General features: G+C 41.9%; 1 protein-coding gene across 3 annotated transcripts in view; it reads right to left on the bottom strand.

The window, feature by feature from the left end:
- Positions 1 to 17,656, bottom strand: part of pmepa1 (prostate transmembrane protein, androgen induced 1) — an 84,628-nt gene extending 66,972 nt beyond the window's left edge. For 2 of the 3 annotated variants that reach the window (XM_035778517.2, XM_035778515.2), the window contains exon 1: positions 12,965 to 13,350. In XM_035778517.2, the coding sequence (XP_035634410.2) occupies positions 12,965 to 13,070 (106 nt within the window). In that variant the 5' untranslated portion in view covers positions 13,071 to 13,350. Of the gene's footprint in view, positions 1 to 12,964; positions 13,351 to 17,373 lie in introns of those variants that run through there. The other variant, XM_035778516.2, reaches the window with a different exon arrangement.
- Positions 17,657 to 24,555: the final 6,899 nt, after the last annotated feature.

Raw genomic sequence — 24,555 nt, 5'->3', positions numbered from 1 at the left:
ACAAACTCTGAACCAACAATATCAATTTGGGGACAAGGAAAAACATTATGAAGTATTCATGGATATTCAGCTAGCTAGCTTGCTGTTGCTAGCTATTATGTCCCGGGATAAAAACATTGGGTTGTTATTTTACCTGAAATGTACACGGCCCTTTTTTCTTTTACTGGATCTTTGTAGAATTTTGAGCCATTTTCAGTCACACAAAATCGTGTGTTCCCTACTCTGACAATTCATCCACAGATAAAAGGGGAAACATTGTTCAGGAGAGATTGGAAACTATCTCTCCTTGTTCAGTCTCCATCTTCTGTGGATTTTATATGGCGGTTGGCAACCAACTTTACGGTGCATTACTGCAACCAACTGGACTGGAATGTTCAACTTTCAATCACCCACATGGGTATATGCTCCTAAAAACCAATGAGGAGATGGAAGAGGTGGGACTTACAGTGCATCAAGCATCTAAAATAGAACCAAGGTCAATTTTAGCACCTAGCTACGCAGATGTTCGTTGATGCGCAAGCAGTTTGAATTCAATTATTGAATAACATGTATATGTAAATGTATTTTGCAACACTCACGCATGCAAGGAGACCAGTGTGGTCAGCATGTAAGAGTTTCCTGCACCAGTGAGCTCGGGACAGACACAGCTGTAGGCTATCTGCGCAAGGGATAAGAGGTAATCAGGTAGGCCTATTTTATGACATTACCATTGGATCAGAGCATGACATTTTTCCCTCTCACGCTGAGTGATTATCGAAGGGAAAGAACTGGAAAGATTTTACAAATATATTGAGGATCTATTGTCAATATCAATGGATGTAAAAACAGACTTGTTTGTTTGCTGTTTGAGGTGAAGAAAACATTACTTTGAGAATCTCCACAGCTCATTAGTGGTGGTGTATTAAACCAATCAGAAACACCATCAGATCTACAAGTGGGCACATTTATATGCATACATTTGCGTGCAAGCCAGGTAGCCTATAAACCTACTTCAATGCCTGGGATGCAAACTGGTGAGGGCCCAAAAAGGTTACACTTTTTTTGTTGCACTGAAACATGCAAAAAAAAAATCCCTGCTAGGGGGAAATGCAGGTTTTAACTAAGTAAACAACAAAGAATATGATCTCTCTCTTTCTGTAAAAGAAAGTGGTTAATGTGAACCTAACACACAGCTAATTGTGGTCCTTCTGTGGCTCAGTTGGTAGAGCATGGCGCTTGTAACGCCAGGGTAGTGGGTTCGATTCCCGGGACCACCCATACGTAGAATGTATGCACACATGACTGTAAGTCGCTTTGGATAAAAGCGTCAGCTAAATGGCATATATTATTATTATTATTATTATTATATTAATAAAAAAATGTAAGAAAGCAATCCAATGTTACTTGTTGCCTAGACTTTACTGCAAATGACACTCAAGTCTTGATTTTAAAAAAACAATACACTAATATTGCAGTTAGGCATGACAGCCTCTATAATAGAATTCTTGTAACCAGACAAACACTATAGGAAAAAAACATCTTAAAGTAGAAATAGAATGAAACAAACAGGCATTCTATTTTTGCTCTATTATAGTGCCCACTATAGTAGACATTGATCAAGTGCACAAGGCTACATGACTAACATTTTTATAATCCCCCCTCACTCTCACACACACACGTGTCACTGTCAAGTCCAACACAACAAAAACAATATATTTGGGCTATACTTCACATTATTACATTGCACACTTTCTGTCTGTGGACATCTGTTCTACAATGTGCCAGCAGAGCCAGATACCCTTTGTTGGCATAATTGATCTCTTTCAGGCAGAGAGTACACCTGGCATACCCCTTGCCTCCGCAATGGATTAGTTCACTGAGCGTGCCATAAAAAAAAAATATATATATATATATATATATATATATATATATATATATATATATATATATTTGCTACTGCTGGATAACAAAAAAAAAATCTTGTTGGACCAATAGCCTATCGACCAAACAATCAACTAGTCGACTAGTATGCACGTACAGTGGGGCAAAAAAGTATTTAGTCAGCCATCAAGTTCTCCCACTTAAAAAGATGAGGCCTGTAATTTTCATCATAGGTACAATTAAACTATGACAGACAAAATGAGAAAAAAACTCCAGAAAATCACCTTGTGGGATTTTTTATGAATTGATTTGCAAATTATGGTGATTATGATTTTTCAACGCCGATACCGATTAAATCGGATGATTTTTATTTATTTATTTGTAATAATGGCAATTACAACAATACTGAATGAGCACTTATTTTTAACTTAATATAATACATCAATAAAATCAATTTAGCCTGAAGTAGATAATGAAACATGTTCAATTTTGTTTAAATAATGCAAAAACAAAGTGTTGGAGAAGAACGTAAAAGTGCAATATGTGCTATGTAAGAAAGCTAACATTTCAGTTCCTTGCTCAGAACATGAGAACATATGAAAGCTGGTGGTTCCTTTTAACATGAGTCTTCAATATTCCCAGGTAAGAAGTTTTAGGTTGTAGTTATTATAGGAATTATAGGACTATTTCCCTCTATACCATTTGTATTTGATTAACCTTTGACTATTGGATGTTCTTATAGGCACTTTAGTATTGCCAGTGTAACAGTATAACTTCCGTCCCTCTCCTCGCTCCTCCCTGGGCTCGAAACCAGCAACACAACGACAACAGCCACCATTGAAGCAGCATTACCCATGCAGAGCAAGGGGAACAACTACTAGAAGGCTCAGAGCGAGTGACGTTTGAAACGCAATTAGCGCACGCTAACTAGCTAGCCATTTCACTTCGGTTACACCAGCCTCATCTCGCGAGTTGATAGGCTTGAAGTCATAAGCAGCGCAATGCTTGACGCACAACGAAGAGCTGCTGGCAAAACACCCAAAAGTGCTGTTTGAATGAACGTTTATGCACCTGCTTCTGCCTACCACCGCTCAGTCAGATACTTAGATACTTGTATGCTCAGTCAGATTCTATGCAACGCAGGACACGCTAGATAATATCATCAACCATGTGTAGTTAACTAGGGATTATGATTGTTTTTTATAAGATTAATGCTAGCTAGCAACTTAGCTTGGCTTACTGCATTCGCGTAACAGGCAGTCTCCTTGTGGAGTGCAATGAGAGAGAGGCAGGTCGTTATTGCGTTGGACTAGTTAACTGTAATGCTGCAAGATTGGATCCCCGAGCTGACAAGATGAAAATCTGTTGTTCTGCCCCTGAACGAGGCCGCCATTGAAAATAAGAATGTGTTCTTAACTGACTTGCCTAGTTAAATAAAGGTATAAAAAAAAAAAAAAATAGGCGCCCAAAAATACAGATTTCCGATTGTCATGAAAACTTGAAAATCGGCCCTAATTAAATCAGCCATTCCGATTAATCGGTTGACCTCTAATGCACACACTAATATCCTCCCTTTCTCTCGGTCACTCTTATCCCAGAACTGAATAACCCAAATAAATTCTAAATTCCAAAAAAGTCTCCCCAGTCTGGCATTCTGGCCAGCTTCAGACAACAAAGGACATGCATGTTAGTGCCTATCCCCCTAGGGCTGGGGGCGAGGGAGCAGTGGTAGAGGCAGGGGGAGGGGGTGACTAGATGGGAATGGAGCCCAGGACTACACTGATAACAACTGAAGGGGGTGGGGAGATAAAGCATTATACAGCTCAGAGCTCGATCTGCTTGCTTGTGGACCCTTATTCCCTGTACTGTACACAGGCAAGTCCTCACAGGGGCCCAATGGTACCCACAGATAGAGCAGTAGGGGGAGAACTGAAGGGAGTTAAATAATCTGATAGTCTTGACAAGTAGGGTGAGTGAGTAAGGTCTGTGGTCAGGACTCACTTTGTGATTTTTCCCGTGTTGCTGGCAGGTTTTGCCAGGTCTTGTGTCTTCCACCTCATTTCCAATGCAAATGGATGCCGGTTGGCTAGCTAGCTCACGCACAGCCGGTGTGTCAGAGCAGATGAGCAAGGACTTCAAAGGGAAGAGGCTTGTGTTTTTTCAATGACTGGGCAGTGAGTGGTACTGATGAGATCATTGGTTTTGGCTGCGGCCTAGTTCGGTAACCCATGGAGATGGGGTTAGGTGGGTGGGGATGGTGTACACACAGGGTTATAGAGTGACTAAAATAATCATACCCTGCAATTACTGTACATGCAGGATCCGGGGAGGGAGGTATGAGGGGAGGGAGGGAAATTTGAAGGTATGAGCAAATAGTAGACTCCCAAAGTTACATTCCTTCAACCTGAGTCAGAGATCTTGACTCCTGGTAACGGTTATGATATAATATAGAAATGAGGGTTTGATTAAAAATGGTTTCACATGAGCAGTCACAAGGTCTGGAATGAAATGGTGCAACACTTACTTTCACCCTGACCCAAGTTCAGAAAGTATTGTACCTCCCCATTTCACATCTCCGTTTCAAAGTCTTTTTGTCCATTTCATGACCACTGAACATGACCCTGATGTTGCTACATTAGGGTAAATTATAATTAAACCCTCTATTAGGCCTCTAACCAGAATAGGTCACTTTTGACATGCTCCTAATGAGGAAAAAAAATATTCCTCCATTTACAAAAGAAAACAACATGTGTGGAAGGCATAAGAACTAATGGTAGCCTAACCATTAACAGGTTACTGCCCACCTCAAAAAAATCCAATCGAACCACTGTCATTTCATTGAAGTAATTGTGTTGGATTAAAGGTTCATTTTATCCGATTCTAAAATAATCTAAACACTAAATGGCATAATCAACCAACCATTGTCATGTTTGCACCTGACTGAAAACGAATGGAAAAAGGAGAATAGCACTGTGTGGGAACAAGTGATAGAGAGAAAGAAGAGTGAAGGAGGGAGGGAGTTACTGAACAAAACCTGTATCCTGTCCAATGGAATATTCCTCATGTTTTCTTGAATTAGCAGCAGATTTGATTCTGTTTTCTTGGGTATGAGGAGAGGGGGAGTTGGGGTAGGGGGGCGATGTGAACTAGACTTTCCTGGGTGGTCCATCTTGTCACTGCCTGGGCCTGTTCTATGCCGGCCAGACTGTTACAAATCAAAAATCATTTGTTCTTCAAAACAAGTAAATAGGAAGTGCTATTCCAATAAACATAAAATGGTGGGGATTGTGTTAGCGGCACTGAAAAGAAGGTGCCTGATAGTTGAAATAATGCTTAGGATGGCAATAGCTTCAGTATTCTATTTCACAAGACTGTATCCAATGAATCATACTACATCCTATTTAGTACATGTTTAGTGTACCCTATGCAAGAATAAAAAGATGTGCAGTATACAAAAATGTGTCATAATTGGGGTATGCCATGAACGACAGGATGTCATACTTAATTTAGCCTTTTCATGGAGTAGGAATTCACTGTACACTTTTCAGTAAGAGAATCACCCTTTCTAGACCAACAATTCAATGCAACCAGAAAAGGGGACAGCTGTAAGAGCAAAAGTGAACAAATGGTGGTCGATAACATGATGGAGCAATAGAACATTTCCTTAATATGGATGAACAGTAGCATGTTGGCCTAGTGTGTAACTGTAGTATGTAGGAGCTTAGTGCATACATTATACTAACAGTATGTTCTAAGTAGTAGGCTATATGTAGTACAAGGTAAATACTTTTAGTATGAGAATCCCGACACAGCCAATGGGGTGACGTTCCCCACGAGACACTGAAATGTATTTAGCCAGCATTTAAGAGATTCACAGCATGACAAGAAACACACCAAAATAGACCTAGTGGTTTCCAAAAACAGAGAGCGATGAAGGACAGTCTTTGTTGCTCACCCAAGTCCAATTTGATCACAATCAAGACTGTACTTCACAATAAGAAAGAGCAGAATAGATTTGAATTTAAAATCACCTTAACCTCTATGCTGCCGCGCTCTGATTCCAACAAATCTGCCAACCTGCAGATGTGCTCTGTTCTCTAAAGAATGACAGTCACTTGAAATTCAGACCTATGAGCTAGTCAGACAGACTCTCTCCTTACCAACGAAAAGAGAACAGAGAAACAAGAGAATGCATGAACAAACACCTCTTTGGGGGAATATGGGCTCCTGTGCAGATTGCTCAACTGAAGACCTGCTAAGAGAGAGACAGAGAGAGAGACAGAGAGAGAGACAGAGAGAGAGACAGAGAGAGAGACAGAGAGAGAGACAGAGAGAGAGACAGACAGAGAGACAGACAGAGAGAGAGAAAATGGTGTCGAAAGCAGAACATTCCACGGTCTGTGGTTGGTTATGTTCCCCGATGCCTGTTTTCCCAACTGTCTTCAGAGTAAGGATGCAGGAAAATTAAGTTGCGTGCCAGACTCCCAGCCTGGTTCACAGGTGTATGTGTGTGTAGGTGTACTGTGTGAATTCCCCTTTCAAAAGAAAAGCCCTTGCTCTTAAAAACAGTATACAACCCTAACTGCAAATGAAATTAGAGTGGGCACAATACTAGGCCTATTTAAAAAATGACATTCTTTAGCGACAAATGATTAGGCCCATCTTCACTGCACTGGATCCCTCCTTTCTTCAAACTTTTGTATGAATAGCAAGAATATGGACAGAACCCACACCGTATCATATTATTCATTATCAAATGTTACAATTGATTGAGAAATGAATTCCCTATGGAAATTAGTGAGACAACCATCCCTTGCCCAAGGCCCTTCCTTGTTTCCAATCCTTCTGAGAATTTAAGGTTGAATTAATGTTTGTAAGCCTCATTAGCTTTGGCGAGACTGACTGCTCTGTTGGTTTCACACCTCCAAGGCATTATTTTGACGTATACACCAAACTGCTATTAGTTAGTTGGTTGTAGAGCAGTGTTTACTGTGGCTTATACCCCAGAGGACATTGACATGCCTATTAGATTGTTTTCACATTGACAATAGCAAAGGGACATTTGAGAGGTTAGTCAAGAGGTATCAATTCTCGAGAGCCAATACTGGTTGTATAAAGTTGCAAAATTAGAACGTCTCAAGAGCTACCTCCGGAGGTTGTGCACGACACTCTCCCAACAGTTGCCCCCCTTCCGATCAGGGTAGTGTATTGTCTTAGTTGAGCTCAACACTTCTACAGTGTAAATGATAATAGCAGAGCAATGTCTTTGAAACAGCTGAAATGTATAGACATTTTGGTTATATTTGAGACTTGTTTTATTGAATTTTTACCTGAAATTGCAGTAACAGCCTGTTACATTCTGAAATTGTCACAGTAGCTGCCGCCTGCCAGCTGCATTGAGGTTACGTAAATCTATGGAAGCTCATTTCTCTCAACAGTTTTTTTTTATGTCAATACTATAACAAAAATTGATAGTAAATCATACAAATCTGGGACCAGATTTTTTTCTAATCAGGACATAAGTTGTTTTTTTTAACTCCTGGAAAAACTCCTTAGCGAGGATGAAAACAAAAACCCGGTTAAACAAATCATGAGGTGAATCAGTCAAAATAACAGTACTTTGTCCCTCTTTTCAACGCTTATTTTTTTATTAAATCAAATGAAAAGTGCTAGGGCAAATAGAGAGCAATAGTAATGGAGACTTTTTGTAGACACTTACAGAAGCTAACACCGCCATGGCTTGTTGGACAAAGCCTATGGAGAAATTGTTTGTTTTGGATAAACATAAAAAATAAGGTCTGCAGTAAAACAAGGCTTAGATCTTTTACATTTTGTTTTATGAGAATCTCATCAGCTAATATTACTAGTTGTGAATTTTGATGCATTTATGTAATAAAAACAAGTAAAAAGGTTGCAGCCTGAAACAAATATAACATCCTTGCATTTTCCTTCGAGCTGGGAAGCAGAAAGCTCACTAAGCTAACGATAGCTTTTTGGTGGACTGTAGCGTAGACTAATTTGCGTAGTTACGTGAAAAAATGTATGACTAATGTTGTAGTTCCATTTGACAGTTAGCAACTGACATTTTGAGCAAGTAAAGGCTTCATAATTCATGTCATGTTAACTGACTAATATTATCTCATATAACAAAATGAAACATATGATCTCCTAAGCCTGTGTTAACCTCAGACCTTATTTTTGGCATATATCCCAAAGCTCCATTCCTTTCCCCATTAATTTCGCCCATAGGAATGCTCAATGAACTAGAGGTAGAAAATGCTATCTAATGTCTGTTTTTTAGGACTACAAGCTGGCAAGTTTATTACACTTTTGTGGCAGCCCTGATGTGCTAATTTCTACAACGTGGACAGATGGAAATTGCCATACAATGCTACAAATTAAGAAACATAACCTATATGGATGAACTATATGTATTTTATTTTTGGGTGGTGGGAAAGGGCTTCCATATAAAACAGCTGAAGTCCCCAGTGAAGTCCCCACAAAGCCTAATGATTTGCATGATATTGATAAAAATGATTGGTTGGTTGTAATGTTAAAAGGTAGGTCTACTGTACTTGTATATTCGTATTAGAGGGGTAATTGTTCATTTTGATATGCTAACATTACTTGATGACATGTTGTTAGCTTTAGCTAGCAGTAACTCTGTGCTTTTGTCTTGAAGTAAAAATGTCTACAGTCAAAGAATAAAAACTCTTGACATGCTTGTGAATTGTTGCATTATTTGAGAGATTTGTTGCAATAATTAAGTGTAATATGGGGTGGCAGCGTAGCCTAGTGGTTAGAGCGTTGGACTAGTAACCGGAAGGTTGCGAGTTCAAACCCCCGAGCTGACAAGGTACAAATCTGTCGTTCTGCCCCTGAACAAGCAGTTAACCCACTGTTCCCAGGCCGTCATTGAAAATAAGAATGTGTTCTTAACTGACTTGCCTGGTTAAATAAAGGTACATTTAAAAAAAGACGCATAAAGAGTTGCTTGCATAACTTTAGCTAGTAGCTAGCTATGTGAATAGTTTGCTTGGCCTCCTGGCTAGTGGCTATTGTGACATTTACAGTACTTTTGAGCTGCGACGCAAGAACGTATACCGAACCCTCTCTCGGCTCGTGACATTCCCATCGCTAATGTAAATAGAAAAGTGTATAGTTGAAGTCGGAAGTTTACATACACCTTAGCCAAAAACATTTAAACTCAGTTTTTCACAATTCCTGACATTTAATCCAAGTAAAAATGCCCCATCTTAGGTCAGTTAGGATCAACACCTTATTTTAAGAACGTGAATTGTCAGAATAATAGTAGAGAGAATGATTTATTTCAGCTTTTATTTCTTTCATCACATTCCCATTGGGTCAGAAGTTTACATACACTCAATTAGTATTTGGTAGCATTTTCTTTAAATTGTTTAACTTGGGTCAAACATTTTAGGTAGCCTTCCACAAGCTTCCCACAATAAGTTGGGTGAATTTTAGCCCATTCCTCGTGACAGAGCTGGTGTAACTAAGGCAGGTTTGTAGGCCTCCTTGCTCACACGCACTTTTTCAGTTCTGCCCACAACTTTTCTATGGGATTGAGATCAGGGATTTGTGATGGCCACTCCAATACCTTGACCTTGTTGTCCTTAAACTAAATTGCCACAATCTTAGAAGTATGCTTGGGGTCACTGTCCATTTGGAAGACCCATTTGCGACCATGCTTTAACTTCCTGACTGATGTCTTGAGATGTTGCTTCAATATATCCAAATAATTTTCCTTTCAAGTGTTTCCATCTATTTTATGAAGTGCACCAGTCCCTCCTGCAGCTAAGCTTCCCCACAACATGATGCTGCCACCCCCATGCTTCACGTTTGGGATGCTGTTCTTCGGCTTGCAAGACTACCCCTTTTTCCTCCAAACATAACAATGGTCATTATGGCCAAACAGTTCTATTTTTATTTCAACAGACCAGAGGACATTTCTCCAAGAAGTGAGATCTTTGTCCCAATGTTCAACTGCAAACCGTAGTCTGGCTTTTTTATGCCGGTTTTGGAGCAGTGGCTTCTCCCTTGCTGAGCGGCCTTTCAAGTTATGTCGATATGGGACTCGTTTTACTGTGGATATGGATACTTTTGTACCCTTTTCCTCCAGCATCTTCACAAGGTCCTTTGCTGTTGTTCTGGGATTGATTTGCACTTTTTGCACCAAAGTACATTCATCTCTAGGAGACAGATTGCGTCTCCTTCCTGAGCTGTATGACAGCTGCGTGGTCCCATGGTGTTTATACTTGCGTACTACTGTTTGTATAGATGAACGTGGTACATTCAGGCATTTGGAAATTGCTCCCAAGGATGAACCAGACTTGTGGAGGTCTACAATTTGTTTCCAGAGGTTTTGGATGATTTATTTTGATTTTCCCATTTTGTCAAGCCAATAGCCACCTCTAATTGACTCAAATTGTGTAAATTAGCCTATCAGAAGTTTCTAAAGCCATAATTTTATGGAATTTTCCAAGCTGTTTAAAGGCACAGTCAACTTGGTGTTTGTAAACTTCTGACCCACTGGAATTGTGATACAATGAATTATAAGTGAAATAATCTGTCTGGAAAAATGACTTAGTTTGTTAACAAGAAATGTGTCGAGTGGTTGAAAAACGAGTTATTGTCATCACTCCAACCTAAGTGTATGTAAACCTCTGACTTCAACTGTATGCACATATTATGTAAATAGAAATTTCACCCCCATAACTCTATTCAGTGAGAATAAGCCCTTAAAAGGCAAACTCATATTTCAGTTAACTTTTTTGGGGACAGACCGAAACCGATTAAAAGAAAACCTAAACCTTTGCCTTTAGTGTTTGTATAATGGGAGAGTATCGTTTTACGATTAATTAAAGTATCACACTCGCTACGTCTTTTCTGTTTCCTCTTGGAGTCTGTCTTCAAAGCACTTGCTGGGAAGGAACCAGAGCCTCAACAGGAATTCATCACAAATCAAGAAACAATTCAGCCCTCTAGTCTAAGCAGTGAAAAATAGCCATAGAAGGTCCGTTTTTATCAATGACTTTATTTAGGCTAGATAACTTGGTATAGTGCATCAAACGCTCTTTTCCACCAGTGACTATTATCATTGCATCGAATAAATAGGGTACATTTGACATTTTTGTCATTTAGCAGACACTCTTATCCAAAGCTACTCACAGGAGCAATTATGGTTAAATGCCTTGCTCAAGGGCACAACGACAGTTTTTCATCTAGCCGTCTGGCCTGCTCTGGGATTCAAACCAGCGACGTTTCGGTTATGGCCCAACGCTCTTAACCGTTTAAAGGCTACCTGCCATGAAATTGTTAAGCAGTATTTGGAAGCTTAGAAATATACAGCTTCACTGAAGAAATAGGGGGAAAAGAGGAGTGTGTGTACTGAATAAGTGCATTGTATAACGTTGTGACAAATATCATCTGAGATTGAGAGGAAGTGTGGGTTGTCGAATATCTTTCATTGGCTTTCTGCTCTTTAGAACACCAGACAGCACCAAATCGAAGCTTGAGATGAGCTCCCCACCACCACCCACACAGTCAGATAAGCGTTGAAATTGATTTCAACATATTCTTTTAAAATGCTCAGAGAGATAGAGCATTCCCAAATAGGCTGAGTTTTTGACTAACAGAGGCAAACAAAGTGAATAACCTAATTCTGGCCGTGGTATTTAGATTTTCCATTTATCTGATTTTGAAGCTTTGTCATCCACCACGTCTCATTCTTTCGGGGGGCTGTCTAGACAAAACGCAGTGGCTTCCTAATGCATTTGTTTCTGATAATGGAAATACTTTCAGACATGCACCTTTTACACTTCATCTTCAGTCAAGACTGCCCTACCACAGAGAAACAAAGCACTACAGACAGGATACAAGAAGGCGCTTTTATTATGGGGAAACCAAGATCAGATCACGTTCAAAATTCCATAATTGCACCGGGGGGACTTTGTCTCTTTCCTGGCTAAAAATATTTTTGTGTGGAAAAGAGGAGACTGTATGCAGGAGACATGAGCTCACAGTCCATTACTTTGAGGAATTCAATGTGTCCAGATCAGCCCCTAAGATATCCAGACTGGTTGTCTCTTTGGGAAAACTCTCTTATCAAACCAGGGACCATCTCTCGCACTTTTTTATCCCCTCCATCTCTAGACAAAACATCATGTAGTTCTTGCAGGCAGAGCTTAGCACAACTGTCATTATAAGAAATTCCACTTTACTCCTAAATTAGTTTGTGACTATATCGAATCTCTATTATAACTGAATGACATTTCCGAGTGGATTTAGAAGAGACGATACTAATACAATTATTGTTAATGTCTAATAATCACCCCTCTACTCTAATTAAACTATTTAATTAAAACATAAATAAAACATATTTCTATTTGTAAACCGATTTATTGTGTTTTATTAATTCATTATGAATCCCTGGTAGAATAATCAATCTACTGATTTAAATATGCAAAATGTTATTGTGATAAAGAAAGGCTCTCATGCCACCATTAAATATTTGGCCTACTGTCTGCATGGTATGATCAAGATTTAGGTTTACAAGATCACTCCAATAACCAGAATTAATTCATTTGCTTTCATTGTCCATATACATACACAATACATGTACACGGTTTGTATTATAAAATGTCTTCACTGAGCCACCTTTTATGGAAGTATAATTGACCTTATTTAGAGCCAATTACTGGAAATCAGAGATAGCCAGACGTCTGGCCTGCACAAGAGTCAACTTTGTTATGACGACCAGATAAGCTTTTATTTCATCATGTCAAACCACGGCAGACAGTCTAGACCTTTTTTATTTGACAAAAATCCCCAAGACAAAAAGTAGCTGTGACATGTTATGGCTGAGAAACGTTGCACATAAAAACCGGGCAGTCAGCCAGACATTTTGCTGAATTGAAAGCAGAAAGAGCTTGGATAGATAGCTAAGCTAGCTAGCCTACCAGCCACGCAATGGAAGTCTGCGAGACCTAACAGACAGCTTAGCTTGGTTGACAAGCCTGGTCATTCGAAGTGGGAAAGAAAAGTACAGAAAAGTAGCAGCTTGAACATAACAAAAAGTACTTACTGATCTCCATGCTTTGGAATGAAGTCGAGCGTTTGCAGTTACATGTACAGGATACATTGGTCTGGATGGCCGCTGTACCGTTTATTAGACCCATGAAGTTGAACATTTAAATCTGGAAATGTAGGAGAAAAACGTATCGAAGATCTCTCTCCAGTTCACTTCTCTAGCGCGCGCGACGGTGCAGAAATCACATAAAAACGATGTTTTCTTTCTTGGTAAATTCTTTGCGGGTGGAAGTCAGGGGTCTGGGGTCACAGTTGCCTTCGTCCTCCCCCCCTCCCCGGGCCGCAGCCTGCCGTCGGTACTCCAGTATCCCCGATGTTTGTTAACAGCTTGTGCTACTTTGTATCCGTCTGTCTGACGGGCTTCTGAGCTCACCTCATTCAAGTCCAAGTCGGCTGAGCTCCTCTTGGGGCGGGGCTTAAAGGCAGACAAGATTACGTCAACACCAGACTTGAACTGGCAAGAGTGACAGGATATCTGGCCAATCGAATCGCAGTCTGAATGCCCACACAGTTTATTGTAGCCAATGTGCATTGGAAGCTGCATATTAGATTCAGACAGTAATTTACATTCGTTTTGGAAAAGAAAATCAAACTGAAACACCAGTCATACACTGATCAATTTAATATATTTTAATTTTAGTGTTCAAAAAGAGTAGTAACATGCTCTGTTTCAAGCATTTGTACTGCACATGGGTGGGCTTACTGGGCTATAATTAAAATGTTCTTGCATTTAATATTATCCAATGCAGTACATTTTGTTCTAACTTTACCACAGCCTCATTTGCTTGTCGTCTACTCTAATGCAAATAGATTAATGGTTTTAACGATGACATAACAATGTCTTGAAAGCCGCATGACTGTTCAGTGACCCAGAGAAAGAACAGCTTCTTCTATGGCTGAAGATATATAATAGCCTATATGATGTTCTACAATGTACATACATTTCAGACTATCATTGCAGATCTGTGTGATTCACATTTTTATTTCTCACATTTTCCAACGTAGCTAAACATTTGAGTGAGGTCTTTTCCTTGCCTGAGTAGCCTCGTTTCAGTGTCAAAATAAAATTGAAGCATCTAGTGTTCAGCGAAATAACAACACAATGTAAAATACAGGTAGCCTAGTGAAATAATTAACATCCAATCACATTAACTGTTACTCTCTTGCGGGAATTCCAATAACAGGCCTTATGTAGCCAAACGTAGCTGCTGCTCATATTGGTATCTGTACTGATGGCGCAAAAGTAATGACAGAGAGACATAGTGGAGTGGTACATGTGTGTGCAAGCAGTTGCTCCCGACGTAACTAGTGTACACTGCTGCATCCACCGAGAGGCTCTTGCAGCCAAGGGAATGCCTGACAGCTTGAAAGACATTTTGGACACTACAGTGAAAATGGTTAACTTTGTTAAAGCAAGGCCGCTGAACTCCCTTGTATTTTCTACACTATGCAATGATATGGGCAGCAACCATGTAACACTTTTACAACATACAGAAAGAAGTGCACTGGTTATCAAGGATGCAAAGTATTGACACGTTTTTTTTTTTAATTGAGAGCTTAGATGGTTTTACTGACCATAATATTCACTTGTCTGACGGCTTGCATGATGACGAGTTTCTCACACAACTGGCCTATCTGGGCGAGGTTTTTTCTTGCCTGAATGATCTGAATCTAGGATTACAGGGACTCTCCGCAACTACATTCAATGTGCGGTACAAAATTGAGGCTATGGTTAAGAAGTTGGAGCTCTTCTCTGCATTAACAAGGACAACACAGGTCTTTCCATCATTGTATGTTTTTTTATGTGCAAATGAACTCAAGCTTACGGACAATGTCAAATGTGCTATAACAAAGCAGTTGAGTGAATTGGGTGCGCAATTACGCAGGTACTTTCCCGAAATGGATGACAAACAACTGGATTTGTTATCCCTTAAATTTGATTTACATCAGAAGCCACTGCCAGATTTCTGGATTGGGCTGCGCTCAGAGTATCCTTCCTTGGCAAATCGCGCTGTTAAGACACTGATGCCCTTTTGCAATCACGTACCTATACGAGAGTGGAATCTCGGCCCTCACTAGCATGAAAACTAAATACAGGTACAGACTGTGTGGAAAATGATTTAAGACTGAGACTCTCTCCAATACAACCCAACATTGCAGAGTTATGTACATCATTTCAAGCACACCCTACCCATTAACCTGTGGTTCATTTTATATGTAAGATGGTTAAGAGCAAAATTATTGATTTTATATTATTATTTGTGCCCTGGTCCTATAAGAGCTCTGTCACTTCCTACGAGCTGGGTTGTGACAAAAACTCACACTCATTCTTATGTTTAATAAATGTATCATATAGTGTGTTTGTGACAGGCTTACAATGATGGCAAAAAAACATTTGAGAGTGCGCTGACCCTGGTGCTAAAGCGTTGGTATGCAGTTTGAGGTTGAATGTTTGAAGGGGTACAGGACTATAAAACATTTGGGAACCACTGGACTAGAGGAATAGCTGCCCTCCAAAAATATGGAAATACAAGGCAAGTTCGCATTGAAGGGGGGGAAAAAATTGTAGTATGATGCACTTGATTCTTTATGGATTTAAATTAAATAAGTAACATTTTGACTGCTGACAAAATTCACTTGGGGCATATTCACTAGGAACCAAATGTAAGAAAACAGGCAGGAACGGGGAGAGACAAACCTGAATTTGTCAAATAAGAAAAAACAAATGTTTTCCTTTGCAAAACATTTTGCTACGGTTTACAATTGTGTGCCCTAATGAATACACCCCAGCCCAGGGTCTGACAGAATGGAACGGCCATGTCTTGGTTGTTTAGTACTTCCCAATTGATGTATCTGTATTGCAATGCAATGGATGTCAAACCATCTCTGTAATGCCTTATTTATACACGAAACATATTTGCACATGTAGTATAAACAACCATTATCTTTTCTCTTTAAGGCCAGCAAGACCACAAGTGATGTCAACGTTGCTTCAACCAACATCAAATCTATAATTTTTAAATCTGTATTTTTTTAAACAATTTAAATACCTCCGCCAAACCCTGCTATTAAGTACAATGTTAAATTTGTAGGTTTGGCCAGAGTTCCTCTGTTGCGATACGAGAACCTTCCAGAAGGACAACCATCTTTGCAGCACTCGGCTAATCAGGCCTTTATGGTAGAGTGGCCAGACGGAAGCAACTCCCTCAGTAAAAGGCACACCAGCCCGCTTTGAGTTTGCCAAAAGGCACCTAAAGGACTCTCAGACCATGAGAAAAGAGATTCTCTGGTCTGATGAAGCCAATATTGAACTCTTTGCCTGTATGCCAAGCGTCATGTCTGGAGGAAACCTGGCACCATCCACTCTGTGAAGAATGGTGGTGGCAGCATCATGTTGTGGGGATGTTTTTCAGCAGCAGGGACTGAGACTAGTCAGGATTGAGGGGAGAATGAATGGAGCAAAGTAGAGAGATCCTTGATGGAAACCTGCTCCGGAGCGCTCAGGACCTCAGACTAGGGCGAAGGTTCACCTTTCAACAGCACAACGACCCTAAGCACACAGCCAAGACAACGCAGGAGTGCCTTCGGGACCAGTCTCTGAATGTCCTTGAGTGGTCCAGTCAGAGACCGGTCTAACATCTCTGGAGAGACCTGAAAATAGCTGTGCAGCGACGCTCCCAATCCAACCTGACAAAGCTTGAGAGGATCTGCAGAGAAGAATGGGAGAAACTCCCCAAATACAGGTGTGCCAAGCTTGTAGGGTCATACCCAAGAAAACTTGAGGCTGTAATCGCTGCCAATGATGTTTCAACAAAGTACATTTCCAAAAATGTCTAAAAAAACGTTTTTGCTTTGTCATTATGGGGTATTGCATGTAGATTGGTGAGGGGAAATCCTTTTTAGAATAAGGCTGTAATGTGGAAAATCTGGAAAAAGTGAAGCGGTCTGAATACTTTCAGAATGCAATGTATATAGCAATTGAGCCTGGAGACGAGGTTATGTTCCCCGCTGTTTTCTGACCAGGTAATAGTAGTTCCTCCTGTGATGTCAACAAACACAACAAAAAGATGACATACCACTTTGCGGTTTTCACCTATGGAGGGCATTTGATTGGTTTGATGTATTGTGATGTGTCATAAATTTACAATGGTTTTCAACACCTTTTTAGCTATTTCCTGCCAAAGGATGTGTCCCTTTGCTCAGTTGGTGGATTGTGCAGCCATAGTGTGTGTGTGTCCCGCATGTGTGTCTCTGCTGGGACAGCTTTAGAGATTCCTGCTTTTCTACAACCAAGACAGCCATGACTGCAATTATTTCACATAGAACTTTACTTCCAATGAAGAAGACTTTGTTAATAACGTACTAAATCATGTGAAAGGATGTAATTCAAATAAGTTGACTTACCCACATAAGTATACCTGGATGCACATGCATCAACTTGGAAACATGGTTTGCTTTGTTTGGGCTAATGGCTATGGCTAATGGCTTCTATCTGAGCGTGTGGTAATTGTCTGCAATTCACACCTCCCAGTATAGATGGTGATGATTATCATAACGCTCGGTGCTCTGCCCCTCTTTTCCGCCAAACATTCCTTTGTTCTTTGAGCAGCTTTGCTGCGTGAGCCAGGCGGGGGAGAGGAAATATAGCGCTGCTCAATTCATGGCCATGTCGCCGACGCAGGCAGTATCTCCACTTCAGTCTGCGGCATCATTATTTTTGACAGCTTGGTTTAAATGTGGCTATGTAACCTGCGTTAACAGACAAGAATTTGCCATTGGCTGATGAGTTGCATTTCCTGAGTTCCGAATGGGCAGCAGAATGCGCCCATAGACTACGACGACGTAAAACATTCTGGGCTCTATTTTAAACAAATCTAATGCAATGGTAAATCTTAGCAGTAGTGTTATAGGTTCAGGGGTGTGTCAGAAATATTTGTGCTATTTTCACAGCCGGAATTATGGGCGCATTATTTAAAATATATTTTTATTTAACCAGGTAGTCTAACCAAGTCCTCATTTACAACTGCGATGTGTCCAAGAAAGCAAAGCAGTGCGACAAACAAAAACAGAGTTACACATGGAAAAAACAAACATACAGTCAATAATACAATAGAAAAAGTCTATATACAGTGTGTGCAAATGAGGTAGGAAAAGGGAGGTAAGGCAATAAATAGGCCATAGTGGCGAAATAATTACAATTAAACACTGGAGTGATAGATGTGCAGAAGATGAGTGTGCAGGTAGAGACACTGGGGTGCAAAGGAATAAAATAACAGTATGGGGATGAGGTAGTTGGATCTCTCTGATTTGGTCCTGCCGTTACATACCTACACGTACGCTACGGTCACAAGACGCAGACCTCCTAATTGTCCCTAGAATTTATAAGCAAACAGCTGGAGGCAGGGCTTTCTCCTATAGAGCTCCATTTTTATGGAATGGTCTGCCAACCCATGTAAGAGACGCAAACTCGGTCTCAACCTTTAAGTCTTTACTGAAGACTCATCTCTTCAGTGGGTCATATGATTGAGTGTAGTCTGGCCCAGGAGTGGGAAGGTGAACGGAAAGGCTCTGGAGTAACGAACCACCCTTGCTGTCTCTGCCTGGCCGGTTCCCCTCTTTCCACTGGGATTCTCTGCCTCTAACACTATTACAGGGGCTGAGTCACTGGCTTACTAGGGCTCTTTCATACCGTCCCTAGGAGGGGTGCGTCACTTGAGTGGGTTGAGTCACTGATGTGATCTTCCTGTCTGGGTTGGCGCCCCCCCTTGGGTTGTGCCGTGGCGGAGATCTTTGTGGGCTATACTCGGCCTGGTCTCAGGATGGTAAGTTGGTGGTTGAAGATATCCCTCTAGTGGTGTGGGGGCTGTGCTTTGGCAAAGTGGGTGGGGTTATATCCTTCCTGTTTGGCCCTGTCCGGGGGTGTCCTCGGAAGGGGCCACAGTGTCTCCTGACCCCTCCTGTCTCAGCCTCCAGTATTTATGCTGCAGTAGTTTGTGTGTCGGGGGGCTAGGGTCAGTTTGTTATATCTGGAGTACTTCTCCTGTCCTATCTGGTGTCCTGTGTGAATTTAAGTATGCCCTCTCTAATTCTCTCTTTCTTTCTCTCTCTCAGAGGACCTGAGCCCTAAGACCATGCCTCAGGACTACCTGACATTATGACTCCTTGCTGTCCCCAGTCCACCTGGCTGTGCTGCTGCACCAGTTTCAACTGTTCTGCCTGTGATTATTATTATTTGACCGTTCTGGTCATTTATGAACATTTGAACATCTTGGCCGTGTTCTGTTATAATCTCCACCCGGCACAGCCAGAAGAGGACTGGCCACCCCACATAGCCTGGTTGCTCTCTAGGTTTCTTCCTAGGTTTTGGCCTTTCTAGGGAGTTTTTCCTAGCCACCGTGCATCTACACCTGCATTGCTTTCTGTTTGGAGTTTTAGGCTGGGTTTCTGTACAGCACTTTGAGATATCAGCTGATGTACAAAGGGCTATATAAATACATTTGATTTGATATACAGGTGCAGTGATCTGTGAGCTGCTCTGACAGCTGGTGCTTAAAGCTAGTGAGGGAGATAAGTCTCCAGCTTTAGTAATTTTTGCAGTTAGTTCTAGTCATTGGCAGCCGAGTACTGTACGGAAAGGTGGCAGAAAGAGGAAATGGCTTTGGGGGTGACCAGTGAAATATACCTGCTGGAGAACGTGCTATGGGTGGGTTCTGCTATGGTGACCAGTGAGCTGAGATAAAGCGGGGCTTTACCTAGCAAAGACTTAGAGATGAGCTGGAGCCAGTGGGATTGGTGACGAATATGAAGCGAGGGCCAGCCAATGAGAGCATACAGTGGTTGGTATTATATGGGGCTTTGGTGACAGAACGGATGGCACTGTGATAGCAAATTGGATGCAGTCTGGCTCGTGACGGAGGCAATTTTGTAAATGACGTCGCCAAAGTCGAGGATCGATAGGATGGTCAGTTTTACGAGGGTATGTTTGGCAGCATGAGCGAAGGATGCTTTGTTGCGAAATAGGAAGCCGATTCAAGATTTAATTTTGGACTGGAGATGTTTAATAATGTGAGTCTGGAAGGAGAGTTTACAGTCTAACCAGACACCTAGGTATTTGTAGTTGTCCACATATTCTAAGTCATAACTGTCCAGAGTAGTGATGCTGGACGTGTGGGCAGCGATCGGTTGAAGATCATACGTTTAGTTTTACTTGCCTTTAAGAGCAGGAGTGTTGTATGGAATTGAAGTTCATCTGGAGGTTAGTTAACACAGTGTCCAAAGACGGGCCAGAAGTATACAGAATGGTGTCGTCTGCGTAGATGTGGATCAGAGAATCACCAGCATGCAAGAGTGACATCATTGATGTAGACAGAGAAAATAATCAGCCAGAGGATTGAACCCTGGGGCAACCCCATAGAGACTGCCAGAGGTCCGGACCTCAGATTTGACACACTAAACTCTGAGAAGTAGTTGGTGAACCAGGCGAGGCAGTCATTTGAGAAACCAAGGCTGTTGAGTCTGCCAATAAGAATGTGGTGATTGACAGAGTCGAAAGCCTTGATCAGGTCAATGAATACAGCTGCACAGTACTGTCTCTTATCGAAGGATGTTATGATATCGTTTAGGACCTTGAGCGTGGCTGAGGTACACCCATGATCAGCTCGGAAACCAGATTGCATAGCAGAGAAGGTATGGTGGGATTCGAAATGGTCGGTGATCTGTTTGTTATCTTGGCTTTGAAAGTCCTTAGAAAGGCAGGGTAGGATAGATATAGGTCTGTAACAGTTTGGGTCTAGAGTGTCACCCCCTTTGAAGAGGGGGATGACCGCAGCAGCTTTCCAATCTTTAAAGATCTCAGATGATACGAAAGAGAGGTTGAACGGGCTAGTAATAGGGGTTGCAACAATTTCGGCAGATAATTTTAGAAAGTGAGGGTCCAGATTGTCTAGCCCGGCTGATTTGTAGCATGTCCAGATTTTGAAGCTCTTTCAGAACATCAGCTATCTGGATGAAGAATAAATGGGGAGGCTTGGGCAAGTTGCTGTGGGGGGTGCAGAGCTGTTGACTGGGGTAGGTGTAGCCAGGTGGAAAGCATGGCCAGCGGTAGAAAAATTATTTTGGAAATTATTGATTATCATAGAGTTATCGGTGGTGAGAGTGTTTCTTAGCCTGCGTGCAGTGGGGAGCTGGGAGGAGGTACTCTTATTCCCCATGGACTTTAGTATCCCATAACTTTTTGGAATTTGTGCTACAGGATGCAAATTTCTGTTTGAAAAAGCTAGCCTTTGCATATTGGTTCCTAACTTCCATGAAAAGTTGCATATCGCAGGGGCTATTCATTGCTAATGCAGAACACCACAGGATGTTTTTGTGCTGGTCAAGGGCAGTCAGGTCTGGAGTGAACCAAGTGCTTTATCTGTTCCAGGTTCTATTTTTTTTTTTTTTTTATGGGGCTCCCCCCGCAACTACTCGGCCAAGACTCCCCAGCTTCTCCTTTACCCAAATCCAGATAGCAGATGTTCTGAAAGAGCTGCAAAACCTGGACCCATTCAAATCAACTGGGTTTGACAATCTGGACCCTCTATTTCTGAAACTATCCGCTGCCATTGTCGCAACCCCTATTACCAGCCTGTTCAACCTCTCTTTCGTATCATCTAAGATCCCCAAGGATTGGAAAGCTGCCGCGGTCATTCCCGTCTTCAATGGGGGAGACACCTTGGACCCAACCTGTTACAGACCTATATCCATCCTGCCCTGCCTAGCTAAGGTCTTCAAAAGCCAAGTTAACAAACAGATCACCGACCATCTTGAATCCCACCGTACCTTCTCCGCTGTGCAATCCAGTTTCCGAACCGGTCACGGGTGCACCTCAGCCACGCTCAAGGTACTAAACGATATCATAACCGCCATCAATAAGACAGTACTGTGCAGCCGTCTTCATCGACCTAGCCAATGCTTTCGACTCTGTCAATCACCATATTCTTATCGGCAGCCTCATTAGCCTTGGTTTTTCTAATGACTGCCTTGCCTGGTTCACCAACTACTTTGCAGACAGAGTTCAGCGTGTCAAATCGGAGGGCATGTTGTCCGGTCCTCTGGCAGTCTATGGGGGTGCCACAGGGTTAAATTCTCAGGCCGACTCTTTTCTCTGTTTTTATCAATGATGTTGCTCTTGCTGCAGGCGATTCCCTGATCCACCTCTACGCAGACGACACCATTCTGTATACTTCTGGTCCATCCTTGGACAAGGGTGCTATCTAACCTCCAAACGAGCTTCAATGCCATACAACACTCCTTCCGTGGCCTCCAACTGCTCTTAAACGCTAGTAAAATCAAATGCATGCTTTTCAACCATTCACTGCCTGGACCCGCACGCCCGACTAGCATCACCACCCTGGATGGTTCCGACCTAGAATATGTGGACATCTAAGTTCCTAAGTGTCTGGCTGGACTGTAAACTCTCCTTCCAGACTCATATCAAACATCTCCAATCTAAAATAAAATCTAGAGTCGGCTTTCTATTTCGCAACAAAGCCTCCTTCACTCACGCCGCCAAACTTACCCTAGTAAAACTGACTATCCTACCGATCCTCGACTTCGGCGATGTCATCTACAAAATAGCTTCCAATACTCTACTCAGCAAACTGGATGCAGTTTATCCCAGTGCCATCCGTTTTGTTACTAAAGCACCTTATACCACCCATCACTGCGACCTGTATGCTCTTGTCGGCTGGCCCTCGCTACATATTCGTCGCCAGACCCACTGGCTCCAGGTCATCTACAAGTCCATGCTATGTAAAGCTCCGCCTTATCTCAGTTCACTGGTCACGATGGCAACACCCACCCGTAGCACACGCTCCAGCAGGTGTATCTCACTGATCATCCCTAAAGTCAACACCTCATTTGGCCGCCTTTCCTTCCAGTTCTCTGCTGCCTGTGACTGGAACGAATTGCAAAAATCACTGAAGTTGGAGACGTTTATCTCCCTCACCAACTTTAAACATCTGCTATCTGAGCAGCTAACCGATCGCTGCAGCTGTACATAGTCCATCGGTAAATAGCCCACCCAATTTACCTACCTCATCCCCATACTGGTTTTTACTTATTTACTTTTCTGCTCTTTTGCACACCAGTATCTCTACCTGCACATGACCATCTGATCATTTATCACTCCAGTGTTAATCTGCCAAATTGTAATTATTCACTCCTATGGCCTATTTATTGCCTACCTCCTCATACCTTTTACACACAATGTAAATATACTTTTTTTCTACTGTGTTATTGACTTGTTTATTGTTTACTCCATGTGTAAATCTGTGTTATTGTCTGTTCACACTGCTATGCTTTATATTTGCCAGGTTGCAGTTGTAAATGAAAACTTGTTCTCAACTAGCCTACCTGGTTAAATAAAGGTGAAATAAAAAAAATAAAAAGGATGATATCTATGAGGGTGCACGTGTTTACAGACTTGTGGTTGTACCTGGTGGGTTCATTGATCATTTGTGTGAAATTGAGGGCACCAAGCTTAGATTGTAGAAGGGCCGGGGTGTTAAGCATGTCACAGTTTAGGTCACCTAACAGCACGAGCCCTGAAGATAGATGGGGGGCAATCAATTCACATATGGTGTCCAGGGCACAGCTGGGGGCAGAAGGTGGTCTATGGCAAGCAGCAAAGGTGAGAGACCTGTTTCTGTAAAGGTGGATTTTTAAAAGTAGAAGCTCAAATTGTTTGGGTACAGACCTGGATAGTAAGACAGAACTCTGCAGGCTAACGCCGCCCCCTTTGGCAGTTCTATCTTGTCGGAAAATGTTATAGTTAGGGATGGAAATTTCAGGGTTTTTGGTGGTCTTCCTAAGCTAGGATTCAGACATGGTTAGGACATCCGGATTGGCAGAGTGTGCTAAGGTAGTGAATATAATAAACTTAGGGAGGAGGCTTCTAATGTTAACATGAACGAAACCAAGGCTTTTACGGTAACAGAAGTCAACAAATGAGAGCGCCTGGGGAATTCAATTGCTAACCAAAATAACAATGGACAAGGCATATTGACATTCGGGAGAGTCATGTGTAGCCGTGTGATCATAGGGGTCCAGTGAGTGGCTCGGTGGGCTGGAGACACGGCGATTCAGGCAGCTAGCAGGCTGGGGCTAGCAAATTATCAGAAGTGCCTTAGAGGGACGTCGCAACAGATTAAGTCTTGTAAGCCCCCTGTTACGTCGGCAGACCAATCGTTGTGGATCAGAAGGGCTCTGTGTGGTAAAAGAGTCCAGGCCAATTGGCAAAATAGGTATAGTGTCCAAAGAATTTGTCCGATGGGCCTCATAAGCTAACAGTCCGATATGCTCTAGACATCTAGCGGGCCGTGGATAGCAGGCTAGCAGATGGGCATTCAGGGGACGTGGCGACAGAGGAGCCAGATTGAGAAAAAAAACTTGGGCAAATTACGTCAGTCGTCCAGTCGTGATGGGTCGGCGGGGGTTCAGGCCAATTGGGAAAATAGGTATTGTAGCACAAGGAGTGGCTAATTTACCTCTTCGGCTCCCGGGAGATGGGCCTAGCAAAGGCTAACTCCAGGCTAATTAGTTCTT

This window comes from Oncorhynchus keta, chromosome 10 (genome assembly GCF_023373465.1).
Source record: "Oncorhynchus keta strain PuntledgeMale-10-30-2019 chromosome 10, Oket_V2, whole genome shotgun sequence".
Lineage (NCBI taxonomy): Eukaryota > Metazoa > Chordata > Actinopteri > Salmoniformes > Salmonidae > Oncorhynchus > Oncorhynchus keta.
The sequence above is the reverse complement of the archived record's forward strand: the minus strand, read 5'-3'. Positions and strand labels throughout refer to the sequence as shown.